Raw genomic sequence first — 20,798 nt, 5'->3', positions numbered from 1 at the left:
GTTGCTTAGCTGTGTGGCTGTTTGGTTGTTTGCCTGTTTGGTTGGCCAACTTTGCGAACTGGCTTTAGAAGACTGTCGCGACGATTGCCTGCGCCTAGCTTTGCAATGCGCCTCTGAAATCGGAAATCGGAAAGCAAATTAGCATTGACTACGCTTGTGTACGCTTCGCTTCGATCTCGATGTTGTCGTTGTCGTTGTCGTTGTTGGCTAATTTGAAAAGTAAAAGGCAGTTGTGTAAATTACCCATCTAAGTGGCTGATGATCGACATCGACATCATCGTCATCGTCGTCGTCGTCGTCGGGCAGCACATGATGTTGCTGCCTGCTTTTGCTATTTGTTGGCCTGGTTCATTGGCCATCCCGCCTACGACTGCTGTAGTCTCCGATAGTCTATACCATGGAATCGCCACAGCTGTTGTCTGACCTTCAGGCAAATACCCTTTCCTTGATTTGCAAAACAGTTGTGAAGTGAAGTGCAAATATTTATGGCATGCCAGCAACAACAACAAGCTCAAATATTATATAAGCGATCAAGCACACAAAGTACTATGTACTATAAATAAAAACAAATGTTTTATTTTGCATTTATTATTCTCAGTTAATCACCTTTTGCGCGTTTATTGAACCGATAAGCAATCAGCTAGACTTTCAGAACTAATAGCTTCATTTGTGCTTGTGTGTGTGTTTTTCCGATAAGCCTTACATCTGTTATCAGTGATCCTAGTAATTTAAATGGCTATAACAACTATAAATAGAAATTACTTAATTCTAAATTTAGCAGCATTTTGCATGTCTGCTCTTGTGAACTAGTTCCACATCTGATCTGCTTCACAAAAGCTGCACAAGCGTATATTAGTCAATAAATAAATAATTTAATTAAAACTTTGCATATTATATGGATGTCAGTCTGGGTAATTGAATTCATCTTGAAAATGTGTAAGCTGCTCTTAAGAACAAGTTCGACGGCGTTGCCAGCGTGTTTAAACGCTCAGATTATCAATCAATCTTAAAGTCAAATTATTTGAGTTATTAGCGAATTTGTATTGAGAATTTCACATACTATATAAATGCTTAGCAATTTTATTGTTATTTTATTTTCCGCAATTCTTTTCTCTAAAGGAAAAATACCCTGAGAGCCTTAAATGCTTGTCTGCCATTGTTGCAAATATTTTATGTTTGTTTTGTTGCATGCTACAGCAACAACATCAGCAACAGCAACTCCAACTTAACGCTTCACTTTTGCCAATTGGCGCTGAAAATTTGACGCGCCTGGAAACTGTAATTTATGTTAATTATACGCTCCGTTGAACGTCGAGTTGAGAAGCGAATTGGGGAAAACTGAGTGGGGAATGTCGTACAGTATAATAGTATTTAAATTGGGTTTTTGTGCCTTGACTAATATTGTGGGGATGCGAATGAGAAACTAATGCTGGCACTCCTACAATTGCAGCACCGTCATCAGCAACAACAACAACAACAACAGCTAGAAGCAAACAGTAGCAGTAGCATGCGTCTCTTTAAAACGCGCAAATCTACGGACACATACAGCACGTTAACAGTCGCCCAACAACAACAACAACAGCAGCAGCAGCAGCAAGAACAGCAACATCCGTTGAGCAACAAACAGCAGAGCAACAACAACATCAGCAAGAGCAGTAAATCACACGGCTTGGGAACATGCAGCAACAAATTGAGCAAAAGCATCGCCAGCAGCACAGCGATCTCGTCGTCCTTGCCTGATCTGCACGACAACTCGCCAGTCATGATACTCAGCTGTACCACCCTCACCAGCAATGGCAGCGCCTCAGCAGCGACAGCAACAACAACGGCCGCGGCAGCAACCACTGCCAGCAATGGGCAACAGCCGATGCGTACGGCCACGCCCACATGCCTGCTAAGTGGACGTCAGACGCCTTCAGCGATATCCATGCTCTCGCTGCAGGAGGCCAACAATCTGCACCGACAGCAACAGCAACAGCAGCAGCAACTGCAACCGACCATTTATGTGCCCAATAAACTGGGCAACAATGTTGCCAATGCCAATGCAGCAACATTTCTGCTTAGCTACGCCAGCAGCGGCAATATTGCTGGCACCCCGCAGCAGCAGCAACATCAGCAATACCAGCAATACATGGCACAGCGACTGCATCCGAGTGCCACATCTGCCTCCAACAGTTGCCTCTATGAAAAGTCCAAGTCCCATTCCCTAACAACTGGTGAGTAAAACTCTCTTCACAGCTCTCTTCCATATATATTTCTAGGCAAATCCATTATCTACTATGTTGAGGAACTGCGGCAACTGAGTGCAATCATTGAGCCGCCATTGGCAATCCTTTTGCCAGCCATCCGCATGCTCCAAGTAACCAACTCCTTGTTGTCCCACGCAAAATCGACTCGCATTGTCGCTGGCTGACGTCAGCAACATGTAAGTCCTGCTCTGTAGGTGTGTGTGCAGCATGTTGATGAACCACATCGAGTGTTGCTCGCAAGCATTCTGCAGACGCAGCCAGTGCTCCGCGTGTTGTTGCACTTGCCACATACTGCAGTTGCTGCTGACTCCCAGCTGCAATGCATCTCCTGGCTGCAGGAACAACTGTTGCCCTATGTGCTTCAGGCACAGCCAACGACTTCTCACCAATGTGGCTAGAAAGGGCGGCAAGCTCTGCAACATATTCTGCAACTGACTGTTCTCCAGTTGCGTCGAATCCCCTAGGAGCAATTGCCTCAGTGTCAGCACAAAGTGCGTTAGCAACATGTTGTCACTGTTCAGCAGCTGAGACCGTCGCAGCTGCCAATAGTAGCTGATCCACAGGCGCAGCTTTAGAGGATTGCTGGGATTAAGTTTCTGCTGCAGTCGACGCAATTCGAGTTGACTTCGAGGTGTCCCAATGAATGGCACATTCCAAGCCACGCGCCGCTGATGCTCCGCACTGAGACTCGCACTCAGTTCCCGAGTCCAAGCATCAAATTGGGCGCTGGAACTATTCAAACGTTCGAGCACGGCTCTGGGCAGTTTATAGTCAAAGTCAACAGCCAACGATTTGGCCAACAGCGCAGTTAACAACAGCAACCACAGTCCAACCATCTTCGAGTAAAAATATGCGCAAACTGACGGCGACAACTTCCTCAATTTTGGGTGACTTGTGCGAAATCATATTTTTTGGGGCTTATCTCATGTTGTTGCTGCAGTTATCAGTTGCAATGTTGTTGCTCTTTTGTCGCAGGCGAATGCACTCGTTTTGTGTTACGTAAAGAGTATCTCAATCTTAATCTCTCTTTCCCATTCTCTCTTCTTAGGCCACATGCCTGATTATAAACTGGTGACAGCCGTGCCTGTTGTTGTCCTGGATGATGAGCACAAATTGGCCGCTGCCGAGATGAACAGCGACGCCAGCAGCAACATCAGCAGCATTAGCAGCAGCACAGGTAGCACCGCCTCTCTGGCCAGCACCACGCGTAACGGTAAGCACATTAGCCTGAAATAGACACAAATCCCCCCAACAAATCCCCAAAAGCGGGCGCAAGTAAATTGATTTTTAAATGACACTCGTTCCATGGCGTTGCCCATTTTAATTTATGAACGAAATGGAAAGCTGTTTCGAGTATTTAAGACTAGTCATAAATTTAGATGGCAATGCTGAGTGCTTGTCAAGTGGTTGTGCTGCTAATTTTGTAACCTTATATTAATTGAAGCGCCTTCTTATTGAATTAGTTCTCTAAGCTAGTTCACTAAGTCGCTGTTCAATCAGTTCATATGAGCGAGTTAGTGTGTTTTTTTTTATTGTCCTTTCCTATCGATTGTGTTGCTTAGCTTGTTCCAATTCCATTTCACTGCGTACGCTCCACATTCGTCCGATTCTCTAAGTTCATGATTTTGGCTGCTGGCTCCAAAACATTTCCGCATCTGCAAACCGCTGACAATTGTCATTGATACTTTGTGCATAATACATACGCACAGACGCACATACACTTCCACTGCGTAGTATGCCTTGTATAGCGCACCCTGAAATACCGTATTGACCCGATTTTGCATTGTTGCCGTTTGTGTAATGCGATCCGTAGCAGCCACGGCGACTGCGACTGGGATTGTGTCTTTTATAAATACATATGTACATGTACATGTACATGTACATATGTATGTGTTGGACACACGAACTCTGTGCGGTTTCAGTCTCGGTTAAAGCTCAAAGCCCATAAGCGACCAAGTGTGACAAAGCGTGGCATTATGTGATCCATTTGACTGCTGTGCCATTGAGTGATGATTCGCAAAGTATTCGCCGAGCTGGAAGAGTGACGACTTCGAATACTGTGTACGAATATGTGACATGCGCTGAAATGTTGCGGTTCGCTCGTTATGCAGGCAGCTGATGTGATTATTGCTGTAAGTTGCAAGTTGTTGGGCAACGGGAATGACAAGAATGCATGATATAATAAGAAGAGAGAGTTGGCTCACTAGAACCATATATCCCCAACGGGCTCCATCAAATTAATTAGACAAGTAACCAAGCTGCAGTTGAAGCTGCCATGTCATGGGAAAGTATCACAACATATTTGCATAATATGCCACTGACCGACGAACCGATCAAAGTCGTCCCAGAACATGTGCACGAAATGGACACAACAACAACAACAACCACTCGAAGAACAATAAACAAAGAAATGAGACGAATCGAATGGCAAATGGTGAATGCAATAATATCTCACGTACGAGTTCGAAATGCGAATTGCAGAAATTCTTTGATCCAGATCGGCCTATAACGGCAAAACTGCATGGGGACAAGACGGAATGGGAATCGGAATCGCAATCGGAATCAGAGTCAAAGACGACGAGGAAGACGAATACGAAAGCCTTGATCGATAATCGAGCTGCGAAATAAATCAAGTCGAAGGGGAAACATGTAATAAACGATAATCCAGTATAAACGCGCATGCGTGCAGCGCCAAGAGGAGCAATGGAGATGCGAGCTGGTGATGCTGATGTTTATGCTGATGCTGATGCTGATGCTGATGCTGATGCTGATGGCAACCGAACCCAGCGCCAGAGCCCGAAATTACAGCATTTATGTTATGCCAACTGCGGACAGCGGGACTGCCAACTGGCAACTGGTGAACTGGCAACTGTCGATTGCCAATTGCCGACAGCTGGGTGAGAAGAGTGTTGGATGTTGACTTGGTTACTTGGCTGGTTGCTTCGTTTGTTGGCGCTTATTGATTTCTCATGATGCTCTCTTGTGTCGTTGTGTCGTTGTGGCTTATCCAACCATCCATCGGCTGTTCACGTTAGCCAATCATTGCCATCATTTGTGAGCTGATGAAAGCAATTTGCAGCTACGCAAAAGCAATTTGATGTCGCTTTGTTTTCTGCTCAGCCGTTTGACCTTGCGGCGGCATTCTTTGCCTTTAGACATCGAGAATCCAGCTTCAGCTTCTTTGCCATCTTCTGCCACTAATTAAAAACAATTAAAATAGGCATTAGAATGACAAACGCTCACACACAAAGCGGTCGGCATGGCGCATTGAACTCACGCCTGGAATGGACTCGAGGCACGCGATGATGTACACCTGACTCAGAATTGTAGATAAAGCTGCGCCATAATTGAAATTTCTGTCATTTTGAGTGGAGAATGCCATCGTCAGGCAGTCGAAATGTGATCATTGCATTATCAGAATGGTTGTAGCATCTCTTCAAGAAGCATCCGAAGATCTGCTCATCTATAGGGAAAGATTCGAGTTGAACTGCAAAGCGTTATTCATCATTAGTGCTCCTCTCATATTGCCTAACAGCACGCAATATTTCCATATGACCCTCTCATAAGCGTAGCAGAGTCTTTAATATAACTTATAGGCCACTTCGATTAATAAGGTTAATATATACATATGAAAATGAAATGACAGCTTTAATTTAATAAATATTCTGTTTAGTGTTAAAGGAAATTTAATTTTGTTTTAGATTCGAAGCAGTTCCTTTCTTGCCTCCGTAGGCCAGGAATCACAAAGTATTATTCGAAGTAGAAGTGAGAGTAAAATATATTTGGTACATTTTTTAACATTTAAAGAAAGGGTATTTCAAAGTCGAGCGACTATAGCTTTCTCAGTTGTTGGAGCTTTAGCAGTTGCAACACAGCTGCTTCCCCCATTTGCTTGCTGCTTCTCTTGTCTGCTCTGCCTCGCCTTCTTGCTGCATGTCAGCCGGCAAATTGCAACAAAGCCATCTCGGTGCTGGCCTCCGCATCGGTCAGGCCTAGCGGGCATTTGACACCGTCTTGAAAGTTAAGTGGGTGTAGAATTTGTGGCATGTGGCATGTGGCCGGCGGTCGTTTTTGATTCTCTTCGTCTTCAACAGACTGTGCTCCGTGTGGCAGAGGCTGTCATATAATTGATGCCTGCGCCATTTGCTATTATTGTTTAACACTCGCCACTCGACTATCCTTTGGCCCCTGCTCTCCCCAATCCCGAGCTGATTGCAAAACAGCTCCGCGTGCTGAAAACTTTAATCAAAGGAAAATGGCCAGAAGAGTCGACCAGCGGAGACTGGTAAAATAATGTCGGTCAGGTATAGGCCTAGGCTCAAGCATGGGTGGAGTTGGAGCTGGGCAGCTGGTTCAACTGTCAACCCGAATTGAGGCTGGCTGCTACAGCACTCTCCTCATCGCTGCTGCGCCCACACATTCGTCGACGTCATCGTCGCAGTGTGCCCAGCGGCTGCGTTGTTGCCGCGGCTATTAAACATCTTTGGCACGAGTCGCGTGTGCGAAAGGGGAAGAAATGAACTGAAGCCCGGTCTCGATAGGCAATTCTATGGATCGCCGAGCGCACTTAATGTCGTAGATGAAAATAGTTTTCAAAATTTTATTGAGACCATAATGCGCCTCGATCCATGTGAAACGCGATGCCGCTGTTATTGTTGCTGTTGCTACATCTGATTTCTTTTGCACATGTTTTATACTAATTGTTTGGGCTATCACCATCTCTCTCACACAAATCTCATACACCCACTCAGCCACATCAGGCCATCTCGCTTGCGGTGGTGGTGACTGTGATAAATATGGGACAAGCGCATAAATTTATTTATTAACGAGCCACAAAACTCTCGGACTGGAACTGAAAACTCCACTCCGGATGACTTTTTAAGTGTTGGCAATCGCTGTTAAACCAGATCGTAAAAATATTTTACGACGTTATTAGATTGCCTCCGCAAAGGACTTGCATTGGATGATCTACAGAGAGGGGGATGGGGAACCATTTTGTGATTGGTTATGCATCGTTTGTAATTGAGGTGTGTTTAGTGTTTAATAACTGTACAACATCGCAAGTACACCACAACCACAGGCTACGTTGGAGCCCACAACGACTACTATTCAAGATGGGGGCTTATCACATTCCTACACATGTTTGGGTGTATGATCGCATAAGTCCACTTTGTTGTGTTGTTGTAATAAGAGTGACCAAGTAGCTAATCGTTTTGAATACCACAAATAATGGCTTGATCGTGTGTTGATTATACAACAATACTAGATAATACAATACTGTCGACACATTGAGTACCGGATTGTGGATTGCCAATTACGATGACGGACAGCGTTTGAAATAAAGCAACAAATGCAGGTGGCATTAGGAATACTGCACCAAAAGTGAGAGGAAATTTACATAAGAACTGCAAGAGTGCAAAAAATAGATATGACTTATCGATTTGGTCATGGATAAGATGACTTTACATACATAAATATTTTATAGACATTGTGTAAGGTGAAGACAATAAACAGCATTTTATTAAGTATATATTATATTAACAATTACATTGTAAATTGCATTAATTGATTAATTATGTGATTAGAGTAGTTAAATAACAATTTGAGACGGCATTTCAACACAAACCCTCGCCCTCGTCCTCTTCCTCCTGTTTTGCGGTACCGCCGCTAGTCTCGGCATTTGCTTTCTTCTCAATCTCTAAGCCTTTGGGCAATGGAATGTTCTTCGAGAGAATGGCGTATTCAACGTCCATGTGTCGAATGAACGGCGATGCTAACATTCTGGCAGCAAGTTCGGGATCCTCATCGTCAAATGCTTGCAGCAGTGTTTGCAGTGTTGACACCTCCTCGGGCTCACAGCAATTGCCCCATTCCTTGAAGGATTTTTCTGCCTCCACAGAGTCACCGCGCGCCAATTGGACAAGCACAAGCGCTACAACTAACCGTCCAATTTGTCCATACGATTCGGTTTGCTGATTCAAACCGATTTCCTTTTTCAGCGCATTTGTTGCCTCTTCGTAACGCTTGAGCTTTACCAACAATCGGGATACCTTTGAAGAGAACTCGGCAGCTTGCCGTGTCGAATCCTCAATAAGTATGACCTCTACTGCATGCTGATAGAAACGCAGAGCCATTTCCGGATTCTTTGATTCGGCCAATTTGGCTGCCTTGTCCAATGCTGAGGCAGCTGCCTCGGGTGAACCATGCTGCTGATACAGACTGCATGCCTTGTTGGCATATTCTTCCACGTCATTTAATTTATCCGTTTCCTTGCACAACAAGATGATCTGCTCGTACGACTTGGCAGCATGGAACCACGATTTGTTATTCTTGTAGCACTCGATTGCTTTGAGAAAACATTCCTTGCTCTTGTCAAATGACTTTGCTATCCGAAACGCAGTTGCCGCCTTAGAGTACTCATCTGCTGCACTGTCGTAATCTGGCACCCATTTTAATAGTGATGTTTTTAGGCTTTTCTCCGCGGTGCGTACAAGTTCCTCGCCCTCAGCAACTTTTTTCGCAGCGAGAGACATTTTTCCTGGCGAAAAATCAATTGTTGTTTATGTGTGCAATGTGGCTGTGTGCCACAAACGAAAAAATACTAAATTAATATACCACAATCGGTTAGTATCGATTTCAAGTTAGTATCGATTGGTAGAAACGATACTTCTGCCAAGTGAGCGCGCTGTCTTGACGTATGCTTAATTTTAAATTAAGTATACTTCTGTTGAAATCAATTATGATTAAATTATTTTTGTAATTTTAAAACTTTTTCTATTACTTGACGTATGTTTTCTAAATTACGTGAACTTTAGTAACACAACATCTTTAATGTTTTGTAATTGTGAAATATATAAATATTTTTTTAATTATTTAGAAAACTTCACATTATATTTAGTATTTATATTTCACAATATATTAAAGAACCTAAACTGACCATTTTGAACGTTTCTTTTTAAACAAATTTATGGAATTGATACATTTTTAAAATATGTACATTACATGTACTATATGTATGAACATATAGTAAGTGAAAGTCGCCAGCTTGCCGCAAAACTTGCCGCCTGTCAAATCTATTCTATTCAAGCTGCGGTTTTTGCTCCAATGCCGACCTTTATTGTGGTCACCTTGTAATCCAATGCCATGGACACGTGTCAGCACACTAAGGCACAAAGACAAAGGGAGAGCAGGTCGGACAAGGTCCAGTTGCAAGTTTCCCTTGTGCCAATAACTCGTTATTGACGCATTGACATTTCTTGATGATGTGCTGCGGCATTTGCCTCTGAGGTGTTGAGATTTATTGAAGCATTCTAATTAAGTTAGAAATCACTTTCTGATTGAGTACATCTCTCCCGTTGCAGTCTTTACGTGGGGCAAACGCATGAGTCGCAAACTGGATTTGTTGAAGCGCAGCGAGTCTCCCGCTAATACACACAAATCACACACGGATCTGCGGAGTTTATTCCATTCGCCAACGCACCACAAGTCCAATGGCAATGGCAACAATGGCAAGGCAACGCCCACGTCCACGCCCATAGGCTATCAGAGCAGCACGCTCAAAAAGTGCAAGTCGGGCCCCATTGAGACGATCAAGCAGCGTCAGCAACATCATCAGCAACCTCAGCAACCACAGCAGCAGCAACAACAACCGTCGCCCCAAGTGCAGGATTTGGCTAGCCGGGGCAGCCAGAGTGCACAGTCGACGCCCACGCATCAATACCAGCCGGTGGCACGACCACAGAAGGCGCTGAAGAATTTCTTTCATCGCATCGGCTCCACGGGCATGCTGAATCATCGCTCGCACAATCTCCTCAAGGCCTCAGAGGCGGCGCAGCAGGCAACGCCAGCGAGTCAGACACTATACCGCAGTAGCTCCACTAGCCAGCTGTCGAGTTGCTCATACATCAAGTGCGATGATCCCACCGAGGGTCTCAATCTTCAGCGACAGCAGCGTCAGCATCTGCAGCATCAGCAGCAGCAGCACCTCCACCAGCAACAACATCAACAGCAGCAGCATCTGCCACGCATCTCCAGCCTGAAGTCGAGCAGTTGCGATGACATTGCCAAGGTGAGCAGTTGCCTCACAGCCAGCAGCAGCAGTGGCAGCAACGCAGGCAGCAGCGTGGGATCACCGCCCAATGGAGGAGCAGCCGGTGCTGGCAATGCCAGCAATGGTGGGCAGCAGGATGCGGCACGTCGTGGTGCTTTTCCCTATGCCTTCTTGAGGTCTCGCCTCTCAGTGCTGCCCGAGGAGAACGGCGGCTCTGTGCTGCTCAAGCAGCGCGAGCAACTGCAGCGGGAGGCGGCGGCAGCCGCAGCAGTAGCAGCCGCAGCGGCAGCAGCTGCAGCGTCGACAGCAGCAGCACAGCAATCGCCATTGCCACAACGCCACTCGCCGGAGCAGCAGCTGGCGAATGTGTCGCGCAATGACAGCATCTCGTCCAAGGACTGGGAACCACTTTACCAAAGATTAAGTAGTTGTCTAAGTTCAAATGAGTCGGGCTACGACAGCGACGGTGGCGGAGGCGGCGGCGCTGGAGGCGTTGGCGTTAATGTGGGCGGCGCCAGTGCTCGACTAGGCAATAATCTTAGCATCTCTGGGGGAGATACAGAATCTATTGCCTCGGGCACGCTCAAGCGCAACTCGCTCATCTCGCTCAGCTCTTCAGAGGGCGTCGGCATGGGCATGACCATGGGCATAGGAGGTTCCTCTTCGGTGCGGAACAGCATCTGCAGTGCACCGGTCTCCCTAGGTGGCTACAACTACGACTATGAGACGGAGACGATCAGGCGACGCTTCCGACAACTGAAGCTGGAGCGCAAGTGCCAGGAGGATTACATTGGTCTCGTCTTATCGCCCAAAATGGTCGTGACCAACAACAATGAGCAGCAATATCGCTATCTCATTGTCGAGCTGGAACCTTATGGCATGGCCCAAAAGTAAGTCATATGTTTATACTAATTACATATTAGTAAAATTCTATAAAGTTACGATTGCGTTAACAAAATCACTTTTGAGCCGATGATTTAGCTCGAAAGTACATATCTCGTTGGGGTTTTGAAGACTATTTGAGATTATCATTATTTATCTAATTTTTATATAAATACGTTAGTTTAAACAAATTTACTAAAATATGCTTAGAATACTAATTGTGATAACCAACATTTAAATTATGTTATTTTGTTTTATTCAATATTGCATTCAATTCTCTAAGAATTCTGATAACTTAATTTACATTGAATGCATTCACTTCTTAATTTCAAATCTAAGCATTTCGTAAATGTATTCAAAGTATTTTCTAAAATAGAGGATGAACTATCTAAGTTAGTCCTCGTTTTGTAATCTTTTCCATATATTAGAAAAGTAATAATAAATTCTTTTAACTCTATTCACTCTTTCCAAAGGGATGGTCGACTGCGATTGGGCGACGAGATCGTGAACGTGAATGGAAAGCATTTGCGGGGCATTCAATCATTTGCGGAAGTGCAGCGACTGCTCAGCACCTTTGTGAAGAACTGCATTGATCTGGTGATAGCGCACGACGAGATCGCCACTGTGACCGATTTCTATACCAAAATACGCATCGATGGCCTGAGCACGCAGCGGCAACGTCTCAGCTACTGCCAGCGCACGGACAGCTTGAACAGCTTGCAGAGTCTACAGCTGCAGGTCGAGCACGAGCAGCAGCAACAGCAACAGCAGGAGTTGGAACGGGAACGGGAGCAGCAGGAGGAGGAGCAAGAGGGTGAGGATCAGTGCGATGCGCGTTCGCTGGCCAGTGTGAGCACATTGCCCACGCCCATGCCGCTGATGCAGCATCGTCGAAGCTCGACGCCGCGTCCATCGCTGGACGTGAGTGGGCAGGAGCATGAGCTACTGCGTCGCCGATCGCGCAGCTCGTCAGGTCAGCGCAGTTTGGCACTAACGCCAACACCGCTCTTTAACAACAACAACAATGACAACACCTCTATCAACTCCACTGCTAACACCAATAACGAATCCTATACGCCCGTTTATGCGAATCGGGCGGCCAGCATTTGTGTCGCCTCCTCGCTGGCAGATGACGAAAAGTGGCAGCTGCTAGCACGCAAACGTTGCTCCGAGGGCGCTGCCCTTGCGTCTGCGTCAGCGTCGGTGACGAGGGATGCGACTGGCCAGCAGTTTGGCCAGCGCACACATTATGCTAGGAACTCGATTAATCTCACTAATTCGCATTATCGCTCGCTGAGATTTGCGCATTCGCGACTCAGTTCGTCGCGTCTCAGCCTGTTTATGCAGTCGCCTCCGCCTCCGAGTTCAGCTGGAGCAGAGTGCAGCAACAACACAACATCAACAACAACAACTGACACCCCAACAACAACAACAACAACAACTGATCTCACTAATAACATGCCACCCCAGCAGCAGCAATCACAGCAACCACAACAACAGCAACCACAACAACACCATTCATTGTACATCAAGCACACGCAGAAAAGCGTTTCATTGTTTTCGCCTAATCCATTTCTCAATTCCTGCTCCACTGCTCCTCCATCATCCGCAGCTGGTGTAACTAACACATCGTTAGCACCACCACCAGCCGCCTCTTTAATGCATCATCGTCCATCGCTGCCGGTGGCCAAGCTAACAATACGCGACGAGGAAATGGCCGAGGTCATACGTGCCTCCATGAGCGAGGGTGAGCCTAACCTAGCCTAACAATAACCACATTGTCTATATATTTGATCATTTGTTAACTCCTCATTTGATTCCTTTACATCTGCAGGCAATGGGCGCTCGACACCAAAGACGATAACGTTCTTCAAGGGGCCAGGCCTCAAGTCGCTGGGCTTTAGCATTGTGGGTGGCCGGGACTCACCCAAGGGCAACATGGGCATCTTTGTGAAGACAGTGTTTCCCTCTGGCCAAGCTGCCGATGATGGCACGCTGCAGGCGGGTAAGTTGCAGCATTCTTGTCGTCTTCTTTTGGGTCGGAGCTTCAATATCACCCGATCTTCTTCCAACAGGCGATGAGATTGTCGAAATCAATGGACACTCTGTGCAGGGCATGAGCCATGCCGAGACGATTGGACTCTTCAAGAATGTGCGCGAGGGCACAATAGTGCTGCGCATCCTGCGAAGAAAGTGAGTTTTGCTTTAAGCTACACATTTATAGAGACTATAATTCTCCATTCTTGCGATTTCAGACTACAAAAGGCCAAATCAATGGGTACATAGAGCTGCCCAATTATTGGAGTATAAGCTATTAACTTACATACTATTAATTATATATAGTACATATATATGTTTAACTATGTTTTAAAAACTATTTGTTATACCTACAATAACGACTGTAAATTTGAAAACTAAAATTTAGTTTGTAGTCAAACTTTTGTAAACGTACAAATCTCCCGTAAAATAATGCACTTATATACATATATAAATAAATATATATGTTGTTTACACATATCACTACAAGTACTATATAATAACTAGCTGGCCTTAATCCAGCATTGTCCGTTCTTTCATAGTCATAAATTGTTGTTGTACATTGTCCACACAGCAGAAGAGAAGCATACAAATTAGTACTCAATGTTAATCCTTAAGAACATGATTTTAAGAATAAAATCAACTTTAAATTCAATGTCGTCTGACTTTCCTTGGAATTGTTCTCTAGCTATAGAAAAAAGCTATATTGCCTAAATCAAATTGTGTACCTTAAATATTATACATATATTGTTTACTTGAATACAGTAATAATAATAAATATGCAGAGTAATTTTACTCAATTAATTACAGCATTTACAAAGTCTTTTAGCTTGTCTCATCCATCCGATTACTCGCATCCGTTTCTGCAGACTCCTTCACTATCAGCCTTTGCTTTTTTTACAAAATGCTCGATGCGATTTTCTAAACTCTCTGGAAAATATTAAGATAAATACATTGTAGTTACATAAAAATTATTGTTTAAATAAAATAGATAGTGGATATTTGATTTGAGCTGCTGACGCTGATGAATTTTGGTACTTGTCAGTAGCTTTTATTCAAGTCTAAAAGCTAAAACTTACCACATCGTTTGCGCTGCAGAAGCGGCTGATGTTGTCGCGGTTTAACCGCATCCTGCAGCATAATCACTTGGGATTGGACCAATTGTGGCTTGAATTGCTGTTCAAGCATCTCCTCCAGTTGCGTGAGTACATTACGAATCATGGTGCATTTTACACTGAACTGTGTCCACTCACACTGCAAGTTCTCGACCAATTTTTGCAAATTTTCCTCGCTATAAACCCAATCTGTTAGATCGGGTTCGTTGACAGCCGACTCGACTTTATCATTGTCCAGCACATCATCGTGAGCATCATTAACAGCATTCCCTGATGTGTTGGCTAGACGTGTTGTGTGCGCCCGGAACTCGCAATGAAACAGATTCAATGGCAGTCCAATGGCAGGTGTGTATTGCGGCTTGCAGGGATTCTTCACAACATCTAGCAGTTCACTAATAACACTCGGCTGCTCGTGCCTCTGGCCAACGAGTAACAGTACGGCCATAATGCAGCGTATCTGATGCCATAGAAAAGCGTTCGCTTTGATTTCCAAAAAGTACATTGCATAGCCTACAAAAAAGTTGTTTTCTATCAAAGTAATTAGAAATGCATTTCCTTCACTTACCAGAAGCGGAAGCTGTCTCATCGCATGGCTTTACCACCGCATGCTGCAGATTGCGCATGTAATTTGTGACGCCATTATGAACATCCATTTTACAAAAATTGCGAAAATCGGCATGGCGTTGTAATAGTTGGCATGCAAATTGCATAGCTTCAATGTTCAGATCACCCTTAGGGAAGTAATAGCGATAAGTGCGGGCAATACAATCGAAGCGAGCACTATACACTGGACTACGCAACGGCATCCAGGAGACACATTGGATGTTCTTGGGCAACACGCGATTCAGTAGACTACAATAGTCAATTTCTGAAGTGATCGACTGTGTATCTAGTTGGGCTTCAGGTGCCAGTTTGCTGCGTAAATCAATGGATATAACTTGGCAGAAGGCGCTCACCTCCTTGTCTGTGCGTCCACAGCGATGATAGTTGGAGGAAGCGCGAGATTCAATCAGACAAGTGCGCAACAAGGCACGAAATAAATGCGCTTCTGCAGGTGTTGAGCATAATTTAATTATATGCGTAATTAACCATTAATGTGCAATTCACTTACCAATTGTGTCATTTGAGTCCTCCTGGCATGCAAAGCCTTGATAGTCCCAGCCAAAATAGACAACCTTGAGAAGGACATGACGCCGATGTGCACTACAATCACAACGATTGATTAAAGACTTACGAGATGAATGACTATCCATATACTTACCTAGACCAATCAAACATACGTTGCTTTTTCCGTTTGGTGGAAGACTTATCCTCCGATTCCATCGACTCCTTTGAACGCTCTCGCACCCCGCTCTCCCCTTCCAACAACGTTTTGTATTCAGCATTGTTTTTGTCGCTCTCTGTTAGTTTCTTTTGCAATAGGTTTTTTAGTTGGAAATTGTACGCTTCTAGCTGCACAATTTTGTTAACTAACTCTGCTTTACTTAGCTGGTTAAGGGCCTCAGGCGTTAGGCCTTTCAAACGTTTATTAATTACCACTTTTTGGCTCATTTTCTTAAACCGGTGAAATGTTTATAAACAACATACGCAACACGTGCGTATGGAAACAAAACTGCAACATAACAATGTGGCCGCACTTTCATATTTACTTATCCCCTAATTTTGAAAATTAAAACTTTATTATATGTAGACGTAACTTTATAATTAAAGCAAAAAAAAATTATTATTGTAATCATTATTAATTACACACGGCTATTATAAAAATTACATTACCTGTACAAATTTATTTAGTGTGACCAATACATAGTTTTTGGTATTAAACGCATATTTGTGGTAAATTTTAAAAATTAACGGGAAGTCACACTGGTGTTCGCAACTCGTTGAATAAATACTTACAAAAAACAATGAATTAAGGAAAAGTCGCAAGCATTGAAAGAACGTGAATGACAAAAGATTAGGGTTACATTGTGTAGAAATCCATAATCAATAAAAGCAACGCAAACATGCTGGAGGGATGGTACTGCCGATCGTTGGCCAACCAAAAGGCCACAACAGGAAATATAGAGCAAGAAAGTGATGATGAGCTTCAAACCAAGCCATCTGCGGCAGTTTCCGGACAAGTTCCAGGTGCCTCCAGCTCTGCATCCACGGGAACAGCAAATGTCAACGTAGATTACAAAGAGCGCTACAGGAATTTGAAGCGCAAATTAAAATTCCTCATCTATGTAAATTTTGTTCTCCCCCCTTTATTGTCAATAAAGTGCATTAATATATTTATCTTACCATTAGGAAAATGAATACTTTCAGGATTTGTTGCATACAAATCAACGACGCCTGCTAAAAGTCTCCCGCGACCGATCATTTCTGATTGATCGCTTGTTGTTGTACGAGAAACCAGCCAAAGACTCGAGTGACAGTGATGCTACTGATAGCTCCAATTCAGACGCAGAACCCACGACGTCCACATCAACGGGCATGCAGCTACCTAATACACTTGACACCACAAAGGAGGCAGCTGCTCTACGCAAGAAACATAAGGAAAAGATGGATGCCAAGATGGCAGGGCCACCTACACAGCAGTTAGTTGTGAGTGGCGCAACCCGTGGGCGAAAACGTAAAGTCTTGCCAGGCGGCGGCGGCGGCATGGTTCATCAACAACTGAGCAAGAAGCCGCTTATAACGACAGCAACGGTTTCACCTTCTCTCCAACATCAGCACCAAGTGGGTGCAAGCAACACACTAAGTACAGCAGAGATAACCCGGCAATTGCAAGAGCGTCGCCCCACGCCAATTGAGCTGATGAGTCCAGAATGCGCCTCGGCCACAGTGCCAGCTACGATGCTCAGCGATGAGAGCCCCTCAAAGCTGTAAGATTACATTCACCAACCTTGAATCCATAACTAATTTTTTTTTCTTTTTCTTATGCCAGCTATCCAAATGAGAGCTTACAACATTTAATGGAGGACGATTCACCGTCCCATGTGGCAGCTGAGGAGTGTGTGCCTATGGTGTATACCACTTAATTGACTACTTAAATAACTAATATTAAAATCACAAATACATCGCTTAGTTAATACAACTGATTAAGACCACATTTTCGCCTCGAACCATTATCTGGGCCAGATCACGTCTTAGCTGGACATTCTTACGACTCAGACTTTTCACTTGAACGGTGGGCAGCGCAATGCCCAACTGCCGAAGCCTTGCAATACATTCTTCAGAAGTGGTGGTAGTGCTTAAAACCTTTTGGTCCCCATACTTGTACTTGCGACGTTGCCAGACTTCCACAGCGTTCTTGAGCAATAGATTCCATTGCTTATCAAATGCTACAAGCTCGCCCTCAATGGTCCCACCAATGCCATGCTCCTTACGCAAGTATACTCGTATTCGGTTTGAACTGAGCTGCTCGCTTGCTGGCAAAAATTTGCGTAAAATGGCCAAAGGACCTTCAACGCCTGCCATGTGTGTAAAAAGATTGCGTTGATGTTTCGTTTTCACGGTGCCTTTAATAGCCATCTGATGTGGTTGAAATCGCCGTAGACTTGTCGGTTGCTCCACTGACATTGGCGTGGAAAGGCTCTTACTTTTGATGGTCGTAGCCGGGGCATCGTTCTTTTGTTGACGTTTGTTTAATTGCCAAATTCCAACTTTAATCAGCGCACTTTCAAACGCCGCTAAATTTTGGTATAACACCTTTGGGGTTTTTTCTGTGACTCTATAGTCGACGGCATAGAGCGCACGCAATGGATTAAAACGATCACTGCCCACGTCCAGTTCCTCCGCCGAGTGCTTTTCGTCCTTTTTAGCCGTGTCGTCGCTCATACTTCTCCGCTATGATCAACAGCAAAAACGTGAGTTCAATACTAAATCCTTAACAACCAAAAAATACTAACCAAAGCAGTTCAAAAAACTACTTAGCTTGGCCACACTTATTAATACTTTTTAAAGTGGCGCGATTTTTTGAATTATCTTCGAATCTCCCGTTTTAGAAGATTGTGTGAAAATGTATATTCATTTCTAGTCAGTTAAGAATATAAAACAAAATGAAAATAAAGTGGGCCCTTACCAAAAAAAATCATTTTTATATATTAGTTATATTATTAGTTTGACGTCTTTCAAGGCTGGGATTATGTTTACCTAGTATTGGAGGTACTCCCAGAAGTCAAGGCCTTTTTAAAAGTTGAATTACCATTAAAATAAAATATTTGTATATCATTAGAAACCATGCTTTTAAATCCATACTGAGAAGTATGACCAGGTTTTAAATTGGAAATGGAATAATTTGCAATTGCTGTAAACAACAATTGGAGAACACTTACCACATAAATCTTTTTAGTCTGTGAAAGCAACAAGTGGCCTTCGCTTTTAAATTGTTATCTTGTGAGTAATTTTTGCTAATATGTATATATAATCAAATACATTAATTGTGTACTTTTACTGCAGCTATTAAACCATGAGTTCCAACTTAAGCACTAGCTTGGGACTGTCCAATAAGACCTTGATCGGTGTGGGCGTTGGTTTGGTGGCTGCAGGGACCGCTGGTTACTTGGTATATCGCCATCTTCATCGCGATCTCATGCCAATCAAATGGCGTCGCGTTGGCACTTTGCAGCAGATTCACATATTTCCAGTCAAGTCGTGTGCTCCGCTCAAGATCAGTGACCAGCAACAGGAGTATGATTGTGATTTGCTCGGCATTGGCATTGACAGCTGGCGCGATCGTAAATTTATGCTGATCAACGATAACAACGAAATGATAACAGCTCGAGGTTATCCCCATATGGTTCATATACAGCCCAAACAAATTAATAATGGTTTGCTGTTTACCGCCCCTGGCATGCCCGATTTACCACTGGACTTCCATCATTTGCAATCACCTGGAAAGGATGGAAAAGATGTGCGCACCGCAGTGTGGGGCGTCAGCCTGACGGTGATGTTGTGTGGTACTCAGTTTGACACATGGTTCTCTCAGTTCATACTGAAAAAAGGACTCGGGCTTAAAACTGGTATATTACCCTTATTCTGTGCCAGTGCGTACAACTCTTCCTGATATGAAACACATGCCATTCCTACGGCAAACAGATTCTGTAAGTAGCAACTAATAAACATATAATAAGATATACATGACCATTATGTTTAGAGAAAGCAGTTTGCCTTTGAGACTATTGTTTACATTTCCATTACCATTGTAGCTTACATAAAACCTTCTTACTGCATATTACTTTCTATTTTATAGTTTTGGAAATATTGAAAATCGAGAGCATTTTGTGCTTTGAATCCCCTGATATAATTTAATACTTATTTATTTTACATATACATATAAATGAATAAATTTTTATTGGCGCTAAAACGGAAGGAGTGGCCAATTTAAAAAAAAAAACAAAAATTTACAATTTACAACCCACACACACAGACTGACAAACGGGATCCATACATACATACATATGATGTACATATATGTATTTTTAGTTTTTGATGCTAAACAAGAATGTAAGCAGTTATAAAAATAATAGCCTTGCGGGTAATGTAAGAGAATTGCATCTGTTATTCAAATATTTTCCGAATTTGCGAATTTGCGGTTATATCACATTGCATACTATCCGTAGTGGGATGATGATACCTCCAATAATAACGAATTTTGCAGGGAACCCTTAACGATGCAACGAGCTATATGCTCATGAATTTGGCTTCTATTGCTGATCTGAACACACGACTAAAGCAGCCCGTAGAACCGTTACAATTTCGCGGAAACTTTGAGTTGAAAATGGATGTGGATAAGCCTTATGCGGAGGATGGTTGGCAGTGGATACGCATCGGCGATGACGCTGTCTTTCGGGTTGTGGCTCCATGTACTCGTTGCATTTTACCCAACATCAACGTAAATACAGCACAACGGAATGTCGATGGCGAACCACTGAAAACACTACGCAGGTAAATTAAATTATGCTAATGGGAAGGGAAGCAACCTAACATTGAAATATTTAAATTCATAAATAACTTCTTATCGTGAAACTTACAGCTATCGCTTGTTTAATTATTCATCGCCTGCTTTGGGAATTCACTTAGGTCTTCGACGACCAGGAAATGTCAAAGCAAATGATGTTGTCTATGTAGAGGACGAATAAAATAATTAAGAACATAATATGTTATATAAATAATAAAGACTCCAAATTTTGATTAATTTTGTATTCACTGTAATTCAAACTTTGCAGATTGACGTCATTAAAATACTATTTTTATATTATTGTTTGTTTTTATTTATGTATTTTTTATTTTGCGGTTGTCTTATAATTCAAATATCAACAAATGGCTAAGCGTCTATGGCCTTGAACTCTTTTTATTAAACACCTTGCTAAAATAATTTCTGCCTCTCTATATATGTATAAACTCTTAGATTTTGTGAGCTTTTGTTTTTGTTAAAAAATCAAATTTAAGGTTTAAATATAGATTACATTTTTTTAAGCA

The 20,798-nt window shown here is 43.3% G+C and overlaps 7 protein-coding genes across 8 annotated transcripts in view; 3 read left to right on the top strand and 4 right to left on the bottom strand.

Moving 5' to 3' along the window:
- Positions 1–13,828, top strand: part of LOC133845432 (AF4/FMR2 family member lilli) — a 50,099-nt gene extending 36,271 nt beyond the window's left edge. Inside the window, exons 4-11 of one of the 2 annotated variants that reach the window (XM_062279891.1) lie at positions 1,451–2,216; positions 3,298–3,462; positions 9,611–11,189; positions 11,655–11,995; positions 12,794–12,928; positions 13,016–13,186; positions 13,257–13,374; positions 13,437–13,828. In XM_062279891.1, the coding sequence (XP_062135875.1) occupies positions 1,508–2,216; positions 3,298–3,462; positions 9,611–11,189; positions 11,655–11,995; positions 12,794–12,928; positions 13,016–13,186; positions 13,257–13,374; positions 13,437–13,467 (3,249 nt within the window). In that variant the 5' untranslated portion in view covers positions 1,451–1,507 and the 3' untranslated portion in view covers positions 13,468–13,828. Of the gene's footprint in view, positions 1–1,450; positions 2,217–3,297; positions 3,463–9,610; positions 11,190–11,654; positions 12,929–13,015; positions 13,187–13,256; positions 13,375–13,436 lie in introns of both variants that reach the window. The other variant, XM_062279890.1, reaches the window with a different exon arrangement.
- On the bottom strand, positions 2,232–3,125 carry LOC133845438 (uncharacterized). Its single transcript, XM_062279897.1, has one exon. The coding sequence runs from the start codon at positions 3,083–3,085 to the stop codon at positions 2,258–2,260; it is 828 nt and encodes a 275-aa protein (XP_062135881.1). The 5' UTR covers positions 3,086–3,125; the 3' UTR covers positions 2,232–2,257.
- Positions 7,749–8,839, bottom strand: LOC133845436 (gamma-soluble NSF attachment protein-like). Its single transcript, XM_062279894.1, has one exon. The coding sequence runs from the start codon at positions 8,780–8,782 to the stop codon at positions 7,865–7,867; it is 918 nt and encodes a 305-aa protein (XP_062135878.1). The 5' UTR covers positions 8,783–8,839; the 3' UTR covers positions 7,749–7,864.
- On the bottom strand, positions 12,754–16,036 carry LOC133845435 (tRNA pseudouridine(38/39) synthase). Its single transcript, XM_062279893.1, is given in 6 exon segments — positions 12,754–14,115; positions 14,117–14,148; positions 14,298–14,843; positions 14,899–15,381; positions 15,445–15,536; positions 15,595–16,036. Coding segments are annotated over 6 exon segments (1,515 nt in total). The 5' UTR covers positions 15,885–16,036; the 3' UTR covers positions 12,754–14,043.
- A 151-nt stretch (positions 16,037–16,187) lies between these two features.
- Positions 16,188–17,427, top strand: LOC133845437 (uncharacterized). The gene is made up of 3 exons (XM_062279895.1): positions 16,188–16,558; positions 16,623–17,200; positions 17,263–17,427. The coding sequence occupies exons 1-3, from the start codon at positions 16,337–16,339 to the stop codon at positions 17,354–17,356; spliced, it is 894 nt and encodes a 297-aa protein (XP_062135879.1). The 5' UTR covers positions 16,188–16,336; the 3' UTR covers positions 17,357–17,427.
- LOC133845439 (U7 snRNA-associated Sm-like protein LSm11) lies at positions 17,400–18,211 on the bottom strand. The gene has a single exon (XM_062279898.1). It carries the CDS (start codon positions 18,153–18,155, stop codon positions 17,400–17,402), a length of 756 nt encoding a protein of 251 aa, XP_062135882.1. The 5' UTR covers positions 18,156–18,211.
- Positions 18,212–18,565: 354 nt separating this feature from the next.
- On the top strand, positions 18,566–20,502 carry LOC133841577 (uncharacterized protein YcbX-like). The gene is given in 5 exon segments (XM_062274159.1): positions 18,566–18,713; positions 18,777–19,314; positions 19,316–19,420; positions 19,978–20,264; positions 20,353–20,502. Coding segments are annotated over 4 exon segments (1,026 nt in total). The 5' UTR covers positions 18,566–18,713; positions 18,777–18,786; the 3' UTR covers positions 20,459–20,502.
- The last annotated feature ends 296 nt before the right edge of the window (positions 20,503–20,798 follow it).

This window comes from Drosophila sulfurigaster, chromosome 3 (genome assembly GCF_023558435.1).
Source record: "Drosophila sulfurigaster albostrigata strain 15112-1811.04 chromosome 3, ASM2355843v2, whole genome shotgun sequence".
Taxonomy (NCBI): domain Eukaryota; kingdom Metazoa; phylum Arthropoda; class Insecta; order Diptera; family Drosophilidae; genus Drosophila; species Drosophila sulfurigaster.
The sequence above is the reverse complement of the archived record's forward strand: the minus strand, read 5'-3'. Positions and strand labels throughout refer to the sequence as shown.